The 22524-nt window shown below is 42.2% G+C and overlaps 1 protein-coding gene across 6 annotated transcripts in view; it reads right to left on the reverse strand.

Moving 5' to 3' along the window:
- Positions 1-22524, reverse strand: part of igsf9ba (immunoglobulin superfamily, member 9Ba) — a 94741-nt gene that overhangs the window by 12036 nt on the left and 60181 nt on the right. For 4 of the 6 annotated variants that reach the window (XM_061782489.1, XM_061782490.1, XM_061782485.1 and 1 more), the window contains 12 exons: positions 22114-22259; positions 19451-19734; positions 19253-19372; positions 17073-17223; positions 15022-15145; positions 11657-11832; positions 10168-10394; positions 9994-10078; positions 8237-8398; positions 8110-8155; positions 6395-6481; positions 2386-3999 (listed from right to left, as the gene is read on the reverse strand). In XM_061782489.1, the coding sequence (XP_061638473.1) occupies positions 2386-3999; positions 6395-6481; positions 8110-8155; positions 8237-8398; positions 9994-10078; positions 10168-10394; positions 11657-11832; positions 15022-15145; positions 17073-17223; positions 19253-19372; positions 19451-19734; positions 22114-22259 (3222 nt within the window). Of the gene's footprint in view, positions 1-964; positions 1008-2385; positions 4000-6394; positions 6482-8109; positions 8156-8236; positions 8399-9993; positions 10079-10167; positions 10395-11656; positions 11833-15021; positions 15146-17072; positions 17224-19252; positions 19373-19450; positions 19735-22113; positions 22260-22524 lie in introns of all 6 variants that reach the window. The other 2 variants (XM_061782487.1, XM_061782486.1) reach the window with 2 other exon arrangements.

A 22524-nucleotide genomic window follows, 5' to 3' on the forward strand; every position in this document is an offset into this window, starting at 1 on the left:
TGGAACACAATGAATACACGTTTAATAAGTACATTTCCAGTCTTTACAAAAAGGATCGAGTTTGTGTATTTACACTGATTTAGAGTTGAAAACGTGTTGCTGCAGCCCTCATAGAAAAACACAACAAGCTAACATTTAAATTGAGGCTCAAGGTGGAGCCAAAGGGCCTTATTGAGTATTCAGTGAGGTCAAGTTGTGGAGTCACACATTGATTAACTGATCTTTTTTAGAGATGGCATCCGTCGCTTGCTACTGTGGAGAGAGAGAGAGCCAGAGGCATTAGTGGAGAGAGAGGGGGGAGACAAATCGAGGCGTGCTGGCTTCAAACGCAGCACGTTTTCCATAGACATGAACACGGTACAGCACACGTTGATCGACATGAACACTGCGGCACAAGAGGCTTCACCATGCCGACGGGAGGAGATGGCAGGAAGAGGAAAATGGCAGTTAAGAACGACGAGTCACATGACGAGAAAGGAGGAGGATGGCCATTAAAAAACGGTCACATGACGGAAGAAAAGAACGCAAAGCACAAATGTGACAGAGAAGTCAGGTATTTCTTATTATTTGTTTGGTTGTATAGAGAGAGGTTTTGAGAATGCATGCATGGCATTTTGCACATGGAACAAATCTTTAAAGGGGAATACTCCTTTCTATCATTCAAGTGCGTCCTCTATTGATTCAAGGCTGTTTTGTTTTATTTATGCACAGGTAAACATGTCAAGCAAAGCCACTCGCAAGCCTTAATGGCCGCAGCTTGTGCCACAGCAGGCTTACAGTGCCTTAGTGCTACCATTGACAAATGTGCCCTGCGACCGTGATGATTAAAATATTACCATTAATGCCGCTCACTTGAATCCAGCACAGAGGCACCACCCAAAGCGATTCCCCTTTAAAGGAGAGAGTGATTCGAGCCCTCCACCTGCTGACCCCCTCCCCTCTCAAACATGGGTCCGACCCTTACCTATTGCGGCGTGGGGGACCGGGTCACAACGCTGCCCAGATAGCTGAGATCAATCAAAGACAAATCAGGTAAGACCCTTGCCCACTAGTAAACAGCAGTCTACCACTACACTGCTACCACGTCCCCTCTGGGGACCACAGACGTGGACCAGCCGGTCCTGGCTTGATGATTGACGTGAGTGTCCACTAAGAACACGGGGCATAGACTGCACATTTATTATCTAAATGTTGTTTAGGGGATTACTGATCCATTACATGTTCTCTACGAACTTCAAAGAAGTTGTCATTGTCATAGGTGCATCTCAGGGGGCCATTCCCTTCTAACTGATTGGCTTACGAATGCTAAAATTAAAGCAAAGCAAAAAATGCTATTAACAACTACAGGGGTTACTCAGTTTACGACGGTCAAGGCTATGAACGGTGCGCAATGAACTAGTTTGCACTGCAGCGTAAGAATACGTGGTTACACGCCGCAAGAAAGCAAGCTCAGTTGCCGCCTTATGTACAGTTATTATTGTTATATTTTAATAACCTATAGTGTTTTCATACAATTATTTACTATAGATAATAGAATTACAGTATATCTTTACTACTGCGTTACCACAAGTTAGTGATAGACTGGTGCACTTTGAGAGAACTCGCATTTCAACGGAACTCTGTTGTAAACCAAGGACCCTACTGTACATATTACAATCAACTACAGACATGTAACCAAATCCATTAGTCCATGTTTGAAATTATACTATTGATATTTTTAACACTTTACATATAGTATGAACAGTTGAACCTATGAGGACAAATTTGAACCAAAATTCTGAGGTTGCCTTACACCTCGTCAATCAAGTTAAGACTTTAGGATTTTATTGTTTTTACGTTTTTGAATAATAATATATTATTTTACGTTAAACTACTGTATATGGTAGGACTGTTAAGACTATTAAAATGTAACAGAAAAAAATACCTGTATAAAAAGGTTATATGATACTGACAAGACCGTGGATTTCTATTTTCATTATTTCCTATGAGAACAAATTTCTGCTTGACGTTATTAATTCAAAAGTATCACAGTTCAAAAAACTTTTGGGTAATCGCTTTAAAATACTGAAGCTGAAGGTTTTCTACAAAAACATATTGGGCTTTTGAATTTTTTGTATTCTGTAAATGTATCACTATCTATTTTATGGCTCATTATTATCTAATAAATGCACTATCAAACGTACATTGTCGATTTAAATAGACTTTTCACATGACAAAGAGAATAATTAAGATACACATATGCGTGCTCAATGCAATTACATGCCTTCTGCATATTAAGGAACAATATGCGTCCTAATTACATCTAAATGGTGTAATTTAAGGCATATTTACTTAGAAAATAGAGCAGACAGGGAGAGACTATTCTTTGGTGGAATGATCACCTACCCTGAGGCTGATCTTTGGAGCTGGGAGGGCTCTGAGGGTAGCATCTCCTCCTCTGTCCTTCTCTGGGACGGCCTTTGCCCAAAAACATCCCTGCCCTCCGGCGGGGGAGAGGGGGACTGCGAGGGGTAACTGGCTGCCGTGGAGGCATAGGACATGTGTGCGGAGGGATAACCGGGGCTGGTCTGCTTGCCGCTCTGACTCAGAGTGGGAGAGGTGGTCAGGGAGGACCTCCGGGAGAAGCTGGCCGAGGGCTGCAGGGTGAGCTCGGGCATCTCCAGAGACCTAGAGGTGCGGAGGATGCCGGGACGCGGAGGCGGACGCACGAGAATATCTGGAGAGCCTGGCTGGGTGCTAAGGGGGCTTTGGGAGAGCGGGGACAGGCGGGACGGTTGGAGTACTAAGGGGGGCAGGCCGGGGTCTGCTCGGCGCTCCGCCCTCGGGCTGAGCCAGGACTGGGGACTACTACTGGGGGCTGTGCTTGGGCTCCCTGCACGGACTGTCGGGTCAGGGTAAGGCAACACTGGTACGCCCACTCCGTGGGCCGTGTGTCTGAGCTGGCCGAGACTTTGGGCCTGTTGCATAGCTAAACGCCTAACCGGGGGCCTGTCTCTGCCTGGGGGAGCCACAGGCACCTCCAGCTGCAGGAGTCTCGGGCTTGTCGGATCTGTCAGGGGAGGGAGGTGGAGGCGACCGGGCGGGAGCGAGTGAGAGGGGTACGAGGGTGGGTCGGGCATGTCCGTAGGATGATGTAAAGGATGGTGAGGTGGGAACATGAAGCGCGGACCCTCCAGACCCAGGAAGGGTAACGCATGAGGCTCCCAGCTATCAGGTGAGTGAGGGGGAGGGCTGTGAGTGTGAGACAGAGAATGGCCGGAGGCAGTGTACTGATGGTGCTCCATCTCTCCGCTCTCCTCGGGGATGGAGGGGTAGCCAAAGGGCCCCTCAGAGGTGCCAGGGGGGGAGGACAGAGCGGAGCTATGCGGGCTGATGTCAGGCATGTAGAATGGTGGTGGAATCCCTGATTCAACGCGGCTGCCTAGATACCCATAGAAGGGGCCTTGGGGGAAGCCCCTGTAGCGGGCGGATGGTGCCTGCCCTGAGGCGTGAAGTGCACTGCCCTCTGCAAAGCTCATACCTTCCATGGCCCTGTGCAGGTGGGGGCTGTAGGTGGGGGGCTGTGTGGACTCCAGGCTGGAGGACGTCGGTGAGAGCTGGGGTCGCAGTGTGGGCATGATGGGCGGCAGAGGCCCGGGGTCGAAATCATTTTCCTCGTCGGACTGTCGGAACTCGGGGTACAGGTCGGACTCCTCAGCGAAAGGGAAGCCCTGGATGCGGCGATGCAGCGGACTGGTTTCCATGACGAAGCGGCCGTCGGGCCCGCGGCATATCAGCTCGATGGGCGTGGTGACTTCCGCTTCATGCTTGGACACGCTGTACTTCTTGCTGGCTATGGCACGCTTGGTTTTCTTGTAGAAGGAGAGCTCCTTGTCCTTGTCCCGCTGGGGGCTGGGTAGCTTCCTGACGTACAACCCGGGACCATGGGAGTCCTCGGAAGAAATGGAGCGTGGCCGAGATAGCGGGGAGCTCTCCGGGCTTATCTTCCCTGATGACAACCTGAAATAGATGGGGCTTCATTAAAAATGGGAGAAAAATTGTGGAAAGTTGCGTCCAAAAATACCGACAATGGGGCAAAATTTTAGCCTGTTCCCTCCCTTGTGATCGAAGTCAGCTAAGCCTTGATTCTTGGATGTCTCTGAAAGATTATCTTGAGCAGTTATCCTGTGGTATGAGGTATGTTAAGATTGAGTTTGCCTCCCCTATCTGCTGGGAAAACGGTCTGGGCCGACAATCGTGAATGGGAAACCTGTTCAATATTTATGATGGAAAATCCTTATGTGTGCCGTCAACACCGAGTTGGGCCAGGCAACGGACTTGAAACGAAATGAAAGCCAATTAGGAAGGGACCTAAAGCGGGGTGCACGCATAACAATAAAAGCGCCAAATTTAAGCATTTTCCGTCCCTTGCGATCAAAGTCAGAGAAAGCCAGATAATCAGATGTCTCTAAAAAATTAACCTGAGCAATGCTGGTGTCCTGTGATGTTGAGTGTGTTTGGGCCGACAATCGTAAATGTTAAACACCTCTAATATTTGAGATCGCAAATCATTGTTTGTGCTCAACACAGAGTTGGGCCGAGCTACGGACTCTGTGATTGTGACGCTGATGCTCATGCTGTTGCCAGACACAAATAGAGCAGCAACAGGTTGTGTTGAGTGTTTGTGTAACGGGTCTCACAAGTCATTCACCACAACAAAAATGACAAAAGAAGAGTTTGCCATCTCAATATAGTTACCAGACAAGCTAAAAGTTATCATAGCTTCTTTTATTTGTTCTTCTAATACTACTCTATTCCATCTGGATGCTTGTTGGCACCAGAACAGTGTTGGTGCATCAGACATCTGGTTTGGGGGAGGAAACTTCTGATTGTCTGTGGTTATGAGTGTGGTGTGCTGTGTCAGTTATCTCCACTACACCACACACTATAGTCCTTTGATCCTGCCTGTGAATATTCCCATTCATTCAGGCCATTTCATTCTCAAGGCATTGTTCGATCTTAGATGTTTTGCCTCTCATCCGAGCAGGCTTCTTCAGTTCATGAACACAGGCTAGGTAGGACATCTCTAGCCTGAGTGGTGGCATGAAAACCAAACTAATCCCTAAATTAGAGGCCCACCCCAACCACAAATGGTATCACTCTTTTGGAATGCGAAACAACAGTCCTTAAGATGCACTGGTGGGAAGTAAACACTATAAGAGTAGTAAGCACACACATGCCGAGTTTTTCCTCATTGTGTGGGGTCTCTCACATTTAAAAAGTAGGTAAAGATGTTAAAGTTTGTTATGTATGTACCCCTCTTTAGGCAGACTTACAAAGGCTAAACGGAAGGACTTTTGGGATTCCACCTTTTTATCTGAAAGGCTTCTTCGGGGTGACTGAAGAAACCTTTTTAATAGAAGTCCATTTTCCTTCAATGTGACTTTCATGGATTATTTTCATGATTTTGGTGACTACTATTCACATGCAGACTTTTTTGTCATTCCGATTGAAAGCTTTTCAATTGAAGATCTCCTGTCAATTGTTTACATGTGACGTGATCTATTGCGATCCGGTGTATATATATGTGCACTACATTTAAACGCAAAAGCAGTTTTGTAGCTGTGTAACATGCAGCTCTATGTAAACATCGCATGATTTAGCAAGATGGAGGTCGGTCATCTGTTTAGCACAGTAGTTGTGATTGTTTTTACACTTTTATTAAAGCAACAGCTTGATTAAAACAAGTTGCAAGTAGTTAAAAACAAGCTCTCTGTTGCAGACAAGCTCTGTATGGAAGCCACTATACTATGAAGTGTGTACACAACGATGTCACTGGTCATTTACAGCAAGACAGAGCATGCACAGACAGAACGCAGGCTGACTGCTGTATTCAGATTGAAACGTATACATGACTTTTGATTGGTTTGGAAAAAGCAATATTCCACTCATGTGCAACCGGATGAAATTCCATTCGAATTCGGCCTGTTTATTCCGACTGAGGTGTTTATATGGATAATTTTCATTCATTTCATTTAGGCTTCCAAGCTGATTCTAATCAGAATACAAGACTCCAGGTAAACCAGCCAAATATCTCTTTTGTCAGCAGCTATAATCAAAGCTTTGTTTTTTAAAGAGGAGCAACAATTAATGATTAAAGAACAGCTTATGGCGATTTGAGCATGTTGGACAGAACAGTAGCTAACAAACAAAACATGGATGACACACCAACAAAACAAAGATTTCTAACCAGGCATTCATCTGCTCACACCAGGAGCAGCATAGCTACCTTATAGTACATTTACACGCATCTTAAAACTGTTTCCATATGCAAAACCACCACAACAAAACAAGCCACAAGGTCATGTCTGTATGAAAGCATGCATGCCAGGCCAGTGCAGTGCAGCACACTCACAGGGGGCTGGCGGGCGGGGGCAAGAAAGTGCTCCTGGCAGGCTCGTCCCAGCAGGGCTCTACCCCTGGCAAGGGGGTGAGAGGAGGCCTGCGGTGGGAGACAAACAACACGGGCCTGGTTCATCTTTAACTGTATAGGGAAGGGAGAGGAGGCCTGCTTGCATTCTAATACTTAGAGAATGTCACAAATGAGCCTGTTTTTCTCTAATTGCAGTGCATTCATATGTCTAATTTATTTTTATTTTTTTTACACACAGACAGATGATTACATGCACGCACACACACAGACACAAACTTTACATTAAATGTGCATCTTAACAAGAAAAGGTCTTCAACATTGAGAGTCATGCAGGGGGCGGACAGTGAGGTTAAAGAAAACACATGGATAAACAAAATCAATACACACACACACGCACACATATACACACATTGCTGCTCGGCCACTCGGGCTAATGTGCTTCAAATGCTGACACAGCTGCTTCGAACTCCTAATCTGCCCGTGATCTGCACTTGCTCACCTCTGTGCATGTTCTTTTGCACCTCCTAAATATATCAGCTAGTGTTTTATTTTAGATATGCATATACAGTGCAATTGTGTATTTCTATTATTTTTAATCAGCTAAACCATAGTCGATGTTATAGGTAGTAACTGTGTGAATGCAGTGTCAAATCGGTGCCACTGCGGCAGAGTGCAAACGTGTGAAAGCCGTGCCGCACTGAATGCATCAGTCATAGCGAGAGGCACAAACAAATAATAATGGAGGAGAATGAGAGTCTCATGTATTTACTTCTCGTCCTGTGGCTGTCAATTAGGACAAACATTTTATCCGACAAGAGATCGAGGGCAGTGCTGTAGCAAAGTGGAGACTGTAGAAAGTACTAATGGAGTCTTCAGAGCTAAAGCACAAACATTAGCATTTTGTCATTTCTATGTGTGTATCCTCAAATGTTACAATGGCAAATCAGATATATTAACAAACAACAACAGTGGAGGAGTTTCCTATATTTATTTTTTATTTTATCCAAGAGGACACTAAGGGCAAGATGACGGACTGCCGACAGCAAAGTGGAGACTGTGAAGTAAGCAGCAAAGAGGACGCACATTTTAGCATTTTGCCATTTCTACGTGGGTATCCTCAAATGTTACATTCACAAATCTGCTTGACAAATTAGTGACCAGCAAGTGCTTAGTTTACTCAGAGTATAGCATCTGCTTGGTATGCTTAAAACACTGGAAGACCAGGTACTACAAATACTACCTTACAAAACCAGCCTCAATAGCAAGTAGCGCTGCGTGGACTACGAGTGTAAAACTGTGAATACCATGCTGCACTGAACATTTTTTTATCAAAAAAGGAGACTGAGGGCAGCAAGAAAAAAAGCATGCTGCAGAAAAGAGGACATTTTGGGGCATTATGTGGAAGCATCCAGAACTAAGGCAGGATGAATCTCCGTCACCCATATGGTATCTGCTTAGCAAGCTTGGAAGACCAGATTACCAGGTACCTCATAGTACCTGATACTAGTGGAAAAGCATCAATAGCGAGGAGAAATGAGTTGAGCTGAGTAGGTATGGTGCATTCCAAAAGGGGCAGAACTGTCCATTATTTGCATGGTATCTGGATATTACTATGCTATGCTGTGATGTGTGGAGAAAATCTGATGCAAAAGAAAATGCACAACCGCGGGTGTCAGCATCTCTTTGACTTCACTTACGGTGATTCCACGCTCTTCCTGAAGTGTGTCACAGACAAGGGAGGATCTGAAGAGTAAAAAATACATTTACAGTTAACATTTTGTGTCACAAGACACCAAGAGCGGTTGCGGTTAGTGGTGGACCGACCAGGTTTGCGCTTGAGCTTACGCCGGTGCTGCTTGTTGACGAAGCAAGCCGCCAGAGTGCTGAAGAGCACGGCTGCCGCCAGGAAACAGATAGTTGCCACCACGCCCGCCACCACAGGCCGAGCCAGCCCCTCGTCAGCCACCTCTGCGGGGGGGAAGGGATCTGATGGCCAGAAAGGAAAGGTTAGAAACTAAGTCAAGAATGTTTTATGTACAATGCATTACATTAAAACCGTGCCCATTCGCAAAACACCAAATGTTGAGTAGGTGAGGCGAATTTCCCCCCCTCAGACACGTTTACAAAACAGTATGTCAAAGGGCAAACGGAATGTGGCGTAAGGCATACTGACTAATTCACACATTGCCGAACATAAGCAAAACGTACAGTGGCTGTGAAGAGTTAAAAATGCTCAATATTGGACCGATTAACCAATACATGGACGTATGTTGTTGTTTTTTGTGATGTCACCACAGAAGTGTACCACTGATAGCAAAAACGAAAAGTGTGAAGTAGTAGATATTCTTATTCAAATTTGCAACTTGCAAATTCACCCATATTCAGATTTTTTTTCCGGAACCTACCGGTATTATGGTTATTCAACAAAAGACTCATTTGTTTGCTGTTTTTCTGCTTAGGCCAAAGCAATATTGCCTTGGTGCCATCTTGTGGCATCTTGGTGACAAGGAACTATGTTGAAGTGAGTTGAGAGCTTCATTTAATATCAGATAAGCTAATCCTTTAATGATTTAATTCAGGTGTTATAGCAGCACATAGTAGATTGTGTAAACAAGTAAAAATAACAATAAATACTGTAGAATAAAAATACAATGTGACTTTTTTGAACGATTAAGCAGCATTAAGCAGCCACAGATAAAAATGTTCTAAATCATGAATGTATGTATATATCCATCCATCCATTTTCTGAGCCGCTTCTCCTCACTAGGGTCGCGGGCGTGCTGGAGCCTATCCCAGCTGTCATCGGGCAGGAGGCGGGGTACACCCTGAACTGGTTGCCAGCCAATCACAGGGCACATAGAAACAAACAACCATTCGCACTCACAGTCAGGCCAACGGGCAATTTAGAGTCTCCAATTAATGCATGTTTTTGGGATGTGGGAGGAAACCAGAGTGCCCGGAGAAAACCCACGCAGGCACGGGGAGAACATGCAAACTCCACACAGGCGAGGCCGGGGTGTATGTATATATATGTATGTATATATATATATATATATATATATATATATATATATATATGTATATGTATGTATATATATATATATATATATATATATATATATATATATATATACACACACACACATACATATATAATATGTATGTATGTATATATAGCTGGGATAGGCCTCACCTCACCGAGTACACTAGTTAGGATAAGCGGCAAAGAAAATGGATTGTTGGATACATTATATATAATTGATTAAAAAAAAAGATAAAAGTAGTGCTTTGTTGCATCTATAGGTTAATTGCTCAGATTTTCACAATTCACAGCTGTGCTCGGTCCCTAACCATGGCTAATACAGGTGGAGCACTGCACACACAAAAAACTACACCAGCTGTAAAGGGTCAAAAGGTCTTAAAGTGCCTGGTTTGTGGGTTTTGGGGGCACAAATATTGTCCTTGACCCAGATGCCAGCAATCCACGCTACGCCACTTGTGGTTATCATCCAACAGAAGGCTTCAACTTAAAATGTACCGTTTAAAATCCCATTTTTAACTAGTTTTTGTTTTGTACCAACCCGTGCTGGACACTCCCACTACATTGCTGCTCTCGCTGATCAGGTCTTCCATGACTGCCATCACTCGAAACTCGTACCAGGACTCCTGGTGTCAGGAAGACACAATAAACACACTTTTATTTTATCTTTATTTTCTCATTATCACCGCAAGCCTAAAAAAAAAGAGTGTTTCACCTGAACCAGTTCCCTGGCGACAAATTCGGTCTCGGTGGACGGGATCAGGTCGTCCAGGGTCTCCCATCGTTCCCCGAGGCGGAACTCCATGATGTAGCGGCTTATGGGCGAGGAGTGGTTGCCCGGGGGGAGCCAGGTGAGGAGGACACCGTGCTGCGTGCGGTTGGCAGTGAGGCACCGTGGTGGGGTAAGAAGCACCAGTGGTTCTGGGGTACCCAGGGGAGAGCCTGGGGAGCAAAGTCAGACAGGACTCTGGATCAGGGGTGGGTGAAGTGTGGCCTGCGAGTAGTGTTGCAAAATCCAGGGAACTTTTAAAGGTGGAAACTTTCCATGGAAATTTCTAGCAATTTACAAGAATAACAAGAACTATACTGTGCATTCCTCCATCACGTGCACAAATGATTCCCAGAATCCAGATTATTTTTGTCTATTTTTGAATGGGTTGAGTCAGTTGGGTTTCAAATTTGATGAAGTGCTACATAGAAATGAATCTGTTGAAATGAAATTCTTTCTAATTGTTTCATTTTGCATGGATGTGTGCTTAAGACAAAATAAAATGTCTATGACATGATAGCTTTCCAAATTTCCAGCCTAACTTCCCATGGAAATTTACCGGAAACTTAACAGAAATTTACTGCAAATTTTCCACCTCTTTGCAACTCTACCCACGGGTATGTATGGCTCACTACGTTCTTTAATCCGGCCCACCGAGGATTTATATGTTCATGACAATAAAAAGTGATTCTTCTTCTTCTTCTTCTATTATGAAGAGTCCTGTAAAAAAAATTTTGCATTAGCCATTTCCCCCCCCAAAATAGTTTAATTAAATGTGTTCATTTTAATCAACTATTGCTAAATGTATTTGTCATAAATACATCCATCCATTTTCCGTACCGCTTCTCCTCACTAGGTCGCGGGCGTGCTGGAGCCTATCCCAGCTATTTTCGGGCGAGAGGTGGGGTACACCCTGAACTGGTCGCCAGCGGGCAATTTAGAGTCTTCAATTAACCTACCACGCAGGTTTTTGGGATGTGGGAGGAAACCGGAGTACATGGAGAAAACCCACGCAGGCACGGGGAGAACATGCAAACTCCACACAGGCGAGTGCCGGGATTTGAACCCTGTTCCTCAGAACTGTGAGGCAGATATGTTCTATACAAACATAAAACATAAAATCATTTATGGGTTTTATTGATTTCGGGACAGGTTCTCTTCTCCAGGATCTGCATAAATAGAGAAAAAGAAGGAACCTCTGTGCATGTGATCACTATTAGAATGAAACCTGTTTACATTTTCCATATTAGCACCTGTAAGTGGTGTTTTGCTTTTAATAGTCGCTGTAGTTATTGTAAAAGTGTCCTACAACTGCAAAATGTCATATTGAAACCACACTAGAGGGCAGTATACATTATATTGAGACTTGACAAAAATAAATAAACTGTGTGTATGCCAACATTCAGTGTTGATGGCCACTGAAGCCTAAGCCCACCTGCAGTGTTGACTGTCACAACTTCGCTGAATGGGCCTGTGCCCAGCTTGTTCTGTGCCAGCACACTGAACTGGTACTCTGTCCCAGGCTCCAGCCCTGGCACCAACAACCACGTCTGAGCACCAGAAACCGGCATCGAATGCCAGTCGTGAGGACCGAAGTCCACTCTCTTTGACCTGCACACAGCATATTGAATTCAGTCACACTATAAATTTAAGTGGGATTCATAAGATTTTAAATCACATGGGTTGCGGCTTTTGTTTGTTATTGCATGTATTGTTTTGCCGCATTTTTATTTTTATTTTTATTTTTCTGGCGAGCGTCACGGTTAAAAGTTGGATTGTGCACACAAGTGACCTACTTACACTGATCCACTGGGGAAATAAGGTCACTAACAAGGGGGAAACAATATTATATTCACCTGATTATCACTTCTTCTTTTTCTAGCACTTTAATGAAAACCTAACTTAAAGTTGTTTTTGTGTTCCGTTCTTTTTATTGTCATGATCATAGCTTGAGCATCATGTTTGGCAGTACAAAGTATTAAATAATTCTTCCTTAAATTATTCTGCAAATCTATATATAATGTGCCATCCACTTCAGGGGGAAAAAAAACAAACGCCTCCCTCAAATAGATGCCTCCCTTTTCCCCATCAGAAAAAAGCAGGTGGTGACTGAGCTTACCGCGTTGTACACAAGTTCCATATCCTAATTAGTTGATGTGTCATCTACAAAAAAAACAAAAAACCTCTCCAATAAATACCTCTTTTTTTTCCCATCAAGGAAACAAAAACAGGTGGTGAATGAGTCTTACTTCATGCTGTAAACAAGTTCCCTGCCCGATCTTTCTGATCCGTGTGTGATCTACTTAAATAAATGGCTCCTTCAAATAAACGCCTCCCTTCTCCCGTCAGAAGAAAAATAGGTTGTGTCCGATTGCATATTGTAAGCGCATTCCCTTTCCCAATTAGTTGATGGGTGTGCCATCTGCAAAAATAAATACATAAATAATGGCCCCCTCAAATTCATATCTCGTTTTTCCCATCAGGAAAAAAAAAAAAAAAAGTTAGTGACTCAGTCTTACCGCATGTTTTAAACGGAATTTTTGGGTGTGTCATCCACTTATGAAAAATAAACGCACACAAAAAAAACTCTCCCTTGTCTCACCATTTTTAAAAAAGGTGGTTAAAAGATAGTGACTGTAATTATCTCAGTACATATACACTATTGCTCACACAGAATTTTAAATACTTGAGCCCTTCGACTGCAGATTTCAAAAGGACACTTTCACACCCCACACCCACCCAGCCGCACCACCGACCACTATCACACCACTGACTTCTGCGTGAAGCATCCGCGAACAGGATGTGAGACGCATCTTCAAACAACAAAAGATGAACAAAGCGGCAGGCCCAGACAATGTGTCCCCATCCTGCCTCAAAGTCTGCGCGGACCAGCTCGCTCCAGTCTTCACTCAGATCAGAATCAGAATCATCTTTATTTGCCAAGTATGTCCAAAAAACACACAAGGAATTTGTCTCCGGTAGTTGGAGCCGCTCTAGTACGACAACAGACAGTCAATTGACACTTTTCTTCAATTGACACTTTTCTTCAATCTTCAATAGATCTCTGGAACTGTGCGAAGTACCATCCTGTTTCAAACGCTCCACCATCATTCCAGTCCCCAAGAACAATGCAATCTCGGGTCTAAATGACTACAGGCCTGTCGCCTTGACATCTGTGGTCATGAAGTCCTTTGAACGTCACCACCTCAAGAGCGTCACAGGCCCCCTGCTGGACCCCCTGCAGTTTACCTACCGAGCAAATAGGTCTGCGGATGATGCAGTCAACATGGGACTGCACTTCATTCTAGAACACCTCGACAGTGCAGGGACCTACGCGAGGATCCTGTTCGTGGACTTAAGCTTAGCGTTCAACACCATCATCCCTGAACTCCTTTCCTCCAAGCTTCTCCAGCTCAGCGTCTCACCTGCCATCTGCCAGTGGATTTACAGCTTCCTGACGGGCAGGACAAAGCAGGTGAGGCTGGGAGAGACCACCTCATCCACACGCAGCATCAGCACTGGGGCGCCCCAAGGTTGTGTCCTCTCTCCGCTGCTCTTCTCTCTCTACACGAACGACTGCACCTCAATGCACCCGGCTGTCAAACTCCTGAAGTTTGCAGATGACACCACTGTCATCGGCCTCATCAAGGACGGTGACGAGTCTGCATATCGACAGGAAGTGGAGCGGCTGGAGCACAGCCTGCCACGGGCGCTGCTGAGGCAGTTCTACACTGCGGTCATCGAATCAGTCCTGTGTTCTTCCATCACAGTCTGGTTTGGTGCTGCTACAAAAAAGGACAAACTTCGACTGCAACGGACAATCAAAACTGCTGAAAGGATTGTCGGTACCTCCTACCCACCATTGAGGACTTGCACGCTGCCAGAACTAAGACAAGAGCGTGCAAAATCCTCTTGGACCCTCCACATCCCGGTCACCAGCTCTTCCAGCTCCTTCCCTCAGGTAGGCGCTACCGATCAATGCATACTAGAACTAGCAGACATTACAACCGCTTCTTCCCTCTTGCAATCAACTTCTTAAACACCTAACCTACAATTCCATTGCAACATTTTCTCTTGAGTTTGTTGTCACATTTCTGTGGGGCCAATTATATATTACTCGTGCACTCACTGTAGTAGTCTCACCACACTGCACTATTTGCATATCCGTTGTTGACCAATACTGGCCACTCATGCCAGAGTAGCATCTGCTCCATTTGCATACTGACTGAGGAGTATCTGCAACATTTGCACAATCAACATTGTCCCAGACTATCGTACTAATCGCTTGAAGTCTCTGCGCCCTTTGCACAATGGTCATTGCACCGGACTATTGTAATATTAGTCATTCGTACTGCTCTAAGTGCTAGAGGACTCTGCATCTTTTTGCGCAATTGTCAAAAAAAATAAAATAAATTAAGATTTAAAAAAATGTACCGGCATTACCAGATAACTAGAAACCCTTTATTGCTCAGTGACTGTTTTTCTCAATGTCTTTATGTCTCAAAAGTGTTCTCTCTCAATTGACGGTCTGTTGTCGTACTAGAGCGGCTCCAATTACCGGAGACAAAGTCCTTTTTTGGACATACTTGGCAAAGAAAGATCATTCTGATTCTGATTCTGATTTTAAATACTTGAGCCCATTTGAACTGAATGTTGCAATCTTACAGAGCAGCACATAGACGTTCTCTCAGTCTCAGCTAAATCTGCAGTTGAAAATATAAATACATACCCTGGGCCTGTATTTGCGATAATACAGGATTCCCACATACAATATTTCGGAAGTAGATGAAGAGCACTCACACTGGACCATACCACACAGAAAATGTCTGCTCGAAGCCGCCGTCGTAGCCCGCTTCCCAGGACACATTAGCGGAGGTGGTCGAGGGCACAACATGGATGTTGCCGGGAGCGTGTGGGCTGGTGCCTGAGTGGTTTACACACAAACAGACACACATGCACACACGCAGGCAGGCGCGCGCACGCACACACACGCACACACACACACACATGCACACACGGATCTCATTAGATGCTTCAGGTTTTTTTGGTCAATAAGTGTCAATATAGGACAGTGATTCTCAAAGTGTGGTGCCACCGTACGAGTACCACTTGTGGTACGCAGGCTCCATCTCGTGGCACGCAAAAGAATCACTGAATTAAATACAAATATTTCCAAATTTAAAACATGAAATACAATCTAACATATTAGAATGAAGACTGTAGCTATGCATACAGCCTGTTTAAACTTTTTTTTTTGTAGTTTCAGTTCAGTACATTTTTTACATTTCAGGTACAGTACAATTCAGTTGTATTTAACTTTTAAGTGCAATGGACACTCATTTAATCTTTAAATGTTTGTGAAGAAAATTTTATTCCAAGTCCAATTATTATTTAACTTATGTGCAATACATTTTAAATTCATTCATTTACTCTAAGAAGTTTTTTTTCCCAATATGTAAGTGCAGTGTTATGTTCAACCTTTGCATAATGTTACAGTGGCTTACAATCATAAATATACTTTTGAGGAATTAAAACCTCTTTCTCGTGTTTTGACGAACACTTAGACCTACTATGTTATTGTATTTTAATGTCATTATTGTGTGGTGGTACTTGGAGACCTACTGTTAGCATTTTTTTAATATATATATATACACACACACATATATAGCGGCACGGTGGCCGACTGGTTAGAGCGTCAGCCTCACAGTTCTGAGGACCCGGGTTCAATCCCCGGCCCCGCCTGTGTGGAGTTTGCATGTTCTCCCCGTGCCTGTGTGGGTTTTCTTCGGGCACTCCGGTTTCCTCCCACATCCCAAAAACATGCATTAATTGGAGACTCTAAATTGCCCGTAGGCATGACTGTGAGTGCGAATGGTTGTTTGTTCCTATGTGCCCTGCGATTGGCTGGCAACCAGTTCAGGGTGTACCCCGCCTCCTGCCCGATGACAGCTGGGATAGGCTCCAGCATGCCCGCGACCCTAGTGAGGAGAAGCAGCTCAGAAAATGGATGGATGGATGGATGGACACACATATACATATATACATATATAAATATATATACATATATATATATACATATATACATACATACGTATATATGTATATATACACATTTTTATATATATATATATATATATATACACACACACACATATATACATATATATATATAAACATATACGTATATATATGTATATATACACACACACACACACACACATATATATATATATACATACATATATACACACACACATATACCCATATCTATCCATCCATCCATTTTCTGAGCCGCTTCTCCTCACTAGGGTCGCAGGCGTGCTGGAGCCTATCCCAGCTATCACCAGGCAGGAGGCGGGGTACACCCCGAACTGGTTGCCAGCCAATCGCAGGGCACATATAAACAAACAACCATTCGCACTCACATTCACACCTACGGGCCCAGTCCTCAGAACTGTGAGGCTGACGTTCTAACCAGTCGCTCACCGTGCCAAGGGCTGGGAATTTACAGTTTGCAGTAAAGACATCCTTGCTCCACTCGCTGGACACACAAAATCAGCGCCGGGGTGATTACAGAATGAGCCTTCAAATGAACCACATAACGCTATTAGAGATAAGATGAAATGAAATTTTAATGACGCCCACAGCCAAATTGGATAGAGGCAAGGAGATTAAGAGATGTCTATTGCTCGCTGCTTCATGGGGCTCACACAAAAGCACATGGCGGAGAGCAATGACAATGAACTTTAAGACATGAGAATGATGAGACGAGTGTGTGTGTGCGTGTGTGTGTGTGTGTGTGTGTGCGTGTGTGTGTGTGCGTGCGTGGGTCCATGTGTGTCCACTGATACCTATGACCAGGATCCTGGTGCTGGCAGTGATGCTTGTGACCACGTTGGTAGCAACGCACTCCCACTCTCCATGGTCCTCCTTGCTGAGCGACATGAACTGTAAGCTGCCGCTGGGGAGAATGTTGTGCTTGCTCCGGCTCGGCTTCCCGACCTGCGCGCAGATTTTAAGTACTGTTTGTCATTCACATGTACGGTAAAAGATAGACGGCTCACAGTGAAAAGGTAAATAGTATGAATAAAGTTGTAGAATTGTGTGAACAATTTACGAGAAGTAATTTTACAATAATAAAGTTGTAAGATTATGAATTTAAAAAAATAGAATTTTACAAGAAAAAATATCAGGAGAATGAAGTCAAATCTTACACTGAAGAAAGTTAAAATTTTACGAGAATGCCATCGCAATATTGCCAGAAAAGCTATATTTTTACAAATACATAGTGGTGATTTTGTGATAGAAAATGTTTAATACTATGAGAAAAAGTGTAATTAACAAGAATAAAGATGTGTTATCACGAGGGGAAAAAACAATTTTACAAAAATAGTTGTAATTTTATGACAATGAACTCAAAGTTTTACGCTGAAAAACACGTAATGAGAAGAAAGTTGCAATTTTCTGAAAATGCTGATGCAAAAATACCAGTAAAATAATATTTTTACAAGAACAAAGTGCTAAATTTATGAGAGGAAAAGAAACACATTTAGCGATGGAAAGTTGTAATATTAAAATAAAAAGTTATTTTACAAGAATAAAGACATGGTATCGTGAGAAAAAAATCATTATTTCAGAAAAAAATGCTATATTCATAAGTGTAAAATAAAATTTTTACGCTGAAAAAAAATGATAAGAAGAATGACATGACAATAAAATTGTGATTTTACCAGAACATTTTTCTTTTTTTGTATGACAATGTCAGTGAATATTGGGGGGAAAAGTTTTTTATTTTACATTAATAGCTATCATATAACAAAAAACAATCACATCATTTTTACAAAAAATATTTCGTAGAATAAACTTGCAATATCCTAAGAATAAATAAGTAGTTGTAGTAGTAGTAGTAGTAGTAGTGAGTAAAAAAAAGAAAGTCAAACTGAAATTTTAGAAGAAAAAGGTCGTCATTTTATGGGAAATAAAATAGAAGAAAACATTTTTATTGTTATGAGAAAAAAATGATTTTATAAAAATCGAGTCATAATTTTAAAAATAAAAAGTAGTAATATTAGGAGGAAGAAATCAAATTTTATAAAAAATAAAGTGGAAATGTTAAGATGAGATTTTTTTTACAAGAATAAAGTAATATTTTTTAAGAATAATAAAGTTGAAATAATTTAAGAAAAAAGGCTGACTTTTGCAAGAACCGAGTAATTATTTATATAATATAATGATAACAATAATTATTATTATATATGTCATATATTAGGAGAATAAAGCAGTAGTTTGCTGTAAAAAAATAAAGTTGTAATTTTACAAAAATCAAGCATCGATTTTACAAGCAAAAAGTAATATATTTACGAGAACACAATTGCAATTTCATGAGGATAAACCTGCTCTGAAAAAAATGTGTCAGTGTTATGTATGTGAATGAAGTTGACATTTTTTTAATAATATGAGAAAGAAAATCAATAGAATAGAAGATAAAAAATTGCGATAGTTTAATTTCATTCATTTTAGGAGAGCAAAGTAAACAATTTACAAGAATTTTAGTAAAAAAAAAAAGATTTTTCACGAGAAGTCAATTTTTTTTCACAATTCAGAAAATTCGGGGAAAAAACTATTTTAAAAGGACACTGAAATAAAAGAACAAAATTAAAGTTTATGAGCAAAAGGTTTAAATTTTACAATAAAGTCTTCTGAGAAAAAAAATGTAAGAAAATAATCATAATTTTATGAGACAATTTGTTTTCCATTTTAGGAGAATAACATCAAACTTTTACGAGAATACATTTTTTTTTTAACTTGAATAAAATCTTAATTTTAAGAGAAGAATTAATGTAAAGAATAATGTCAAAATTTTACAAAAATAAACAAAATATAGAGCTGCAATTTTAAGGGAAATTTTTAATTAAATTCAAAATCCATGAGTAAAAAGTATAAATTAAGTATAATAATATGAGAAAAACAGTTCCATTTTAAGAAAATAAAGCAGTCATATTAAGAGAAAATGTTGTGATTTTAGTTTCACCTTTCTCCAAGTGATGCTAGGAATATCGGGGTCTCCAGAAGCAGCACACGGGATTACTAACTCTCTGCCAGCCTCCTGTCGGTACTCCCCCCCAGGCCTCACATTAAAGTAAGGGGGATCCTTCACGTCAACACAAAAACACTTGCGTCAGTACGAGGCAGAGTATAGGGAGCGCATACGTGCGGGATTGCGTCGTACCTTTAGCACCAGAGTGGCAGGGGGGGACATGCCCATGGTACCCAGGGCGTTGTAAGGCACACAGGTGTAGGTGCCCAGGGAGTCTTCTGTGGCCTCGGCTACTCGAATACTCCCGTCCTGCGTCAGGCTCCAACCGGGGTACTTCTCCACTCTCAGAGGGTAGCCGTCTTTCTCCCACTTCACCGACGTCACGGGTGGGTTGGCGTCGGCCGGGCAGCGGATGGTGCCTGGCAGTTTGCGGGGGACGTAGATGACCGGGGGCATGTTGATCACCCGGGCCGGGTCTGGACATCAATGCGCAGAGAAAAAAAAGGCAGAATTTTACAAGAATAAAGTTTACATTTCAGAATATAGAGTCACAACAATAGGAGGATAACAAAAAAAGGCCAAAGACAATAAAGTGGTAATTTTACAAGAATGACATCACAGTGCTATGATGAAAAAATAATTTGCATAATTAATCATATTCATTAATTAATAATAAAAGTAAAAAGAGATCGAGAATAAATTTGTAATTTTATAAAGAACAAAGTTGAGATTTTAAAGTAACAATATTATCAGGGGGGGGAACAATTTCAAGAGAATGTCACAATTTTACAAGGATAAAGCTCTGATTTTACAAAAGTAGAGCTGTAATTTTAAAACAGACAATTTAAAAGAAAAAAGTCACAATATTGTGGAAATGAATTCCTGATTTTACACACAAAAAAAAGTTGAGATTTTACACAAATAAAGTTACAATATTATGAGGGGACAAATGTCATTTATGAGAATTAAATCGTAATTTTATGAGAACAAGTTGAGGTTTAAAAAAATAGGCAATTTAAAAAGAATAATGTCAGACTTTTACAAGAATGAAGTCACAATGCTATGAGGAAAAATTGCATAATTTTAAGAGGATACATTCTGAATTTTAAAAGAAGAAGAAAGCACTATAGAAAATGGATGGATGGATGGTTAAGTTCTGTTTATGCTTACATGACAGTTAACTGTTAAAATTTTACTTTGAAACATATAGTGTAAAGATTTCAGGGTGTCTGGGACAAAAGATTTAAAAAAATAATTGATCGAAATGGGGCGGCACGGTGAACGACTGGTTAGCATGTCTGCCTCACAGTTCTGTGGACTGGGGTTCAAATCCCGGCCTCGCCTGTGTGGAGTTTGCATGTTCTCCCCGTGCCTGCGTGGGTTTAGCCTGGGATAGGCTCCAGCATGCCCGTGACCCTCGTGAGGATAAGCGGTACAGAAAATGGATGGATGAATGATCTGAATGGGAGATTTTTTAATTTTTTTTAGGAAGTCGACCAGATGGAATTTGGATCGGTGTCACAGAGGGATGCCATTAGCTCCCCAGTGTGGTTGTCCGCATTTTGGGCGCCTGTGGCTGAAGAGCCGTCAATTCCCCGTCGGCTGTCCATTCCCACATAGTTTAGCACTGTAATCAAAGACTGGCGGGAGGCGATCAGGGAGCAAATTAGCTAGGCGCACAACTGCTGACGATGAAGGCAGCCTGGGAGAGGCCTTCTCTCTCATCTCATCAGAATGAGGCTATCTTTATATTTGTTCATGACAATGAAGAGGGAAACATCATGAAAAAGATGGCTACCTCATTAAATGGAGACAGCTACCTTGCGAAATGAAGATGGCTAGCTCATGAACTGAAGATGGCTACCTTATGAAATGAAGATGACAAGCTAATGAAATATAGCTTATAAAATGAAGATGGATACATTATGAAAGGAAAATGGAAATGAAGAAGAAATGAAGCCCGCTACATCGTGTGATTACAATGGCTACCTTGTCAAATGAAGATGGCTGCATCATAAAATGAAGATGGCTGCTTCATGAAATGAAGATGGCTACCTCATGAAATGAAGATGGTTACATCATAAAATGAAGATGGCTACCTCATGAAATGAAGATGGTTACATCATAAAATGAAGATGGCTACCTCATGAAATGGGGATGGCTCCCTCATGAAATGAAGATGGCTACAATATGAAATTTAGATGCTACATCATGAAATATAGATGGCTACATCATTAAATGGTAAATGGACTGCACTTATATAGTGCTTTATCTACATCATCACAATGGCCAAAGTGCTTTACAAAGCCTCACATTCACCCATCCACACACACCAATGGGCGGCTGCTGCCATACAAGGCGCTGCCGGACCCACTGGAAGCAAATTAGGGTTCAATGTCTTGCCCAAGGACACTTCCACATGCAGACAGTTGGAGCCGAGATTCCAACCGGCGACCATTCGGTCACTGGACGACACGCTCTACCAACTGAGCCATAGCCGGCCATTAAATGAAGCTGGTTACCTCATAAAATAAAGATGTCTACCTCATAAAATGAAGAAGGCTACATCATGAAATGAAGATGGCTACATCATGAAACGAAGAAGGCTGCATCATGAAATGAAGACTACATCATGAGATGAAGACGGTTACTTCATGAAATAAAGAATACATCATGAGCTGAAGATTGCCACTTCATGAAATGAAGATGGCTACATCATCATCATCATATCATGTGACCTTGAAATTTGACAAGGTGACTTTGTAGTAGTGTGAAATAATAGAGCAGCCTCTATGCTCTTCACTCCTCCACCCGCCCTCCCCTCCAGCACACACGGTTGCCACGACAACACTCACACTGAACGGTCAGGGAGGCCGACGCCGATGGCGAGATGCCGAGGCTGTTGCTCGGGCTGCATGTGTATTTTCCGGCGTCCTCCGGCTTGACTCGGAAGATGATGAGGGTGCCGTCAATTAGGATGCGCACACGCACTTTCAGGTCACTGCAAGGAGGACACGCATGCTTTTATTTGAACACACACTCACGTAACGCTCCGAGGTACATGAATGAATAGGCAATGAGAGAGAAGCAGAGAGTCAAAGAGTTGAGCATGACAAACTTCTGAAAAGTCCCGCACATAGGTGATGAAACACATTTTCAATTCAGGGATTAAAGATTATATTTTATTCAATCTAAATGCAAAAAGTAGTAGTTTGTATTATTTTTTATCATTAGTATATATTCAAAATTAAATTGAAATATTTTCA

The sequence above is a fragment of the Phyllopteryx taeniolatus genome, chromosome 8 (assembly GCF_024500385.1).
Source record: "Phyllopteryx taeniolatus isolate TA_2022b chromosome 8, UOR_Ptae_1.2, whole genome shotgun sequence".
In the NCBI taxonomy this organism is placed as follows: Eukaryota; Metazoa; Chordata; class Actinopteri; order Syngnathiformes; family Syngnathidae; genus Phyllopteryx; species Phyllopteryx taeniolatus.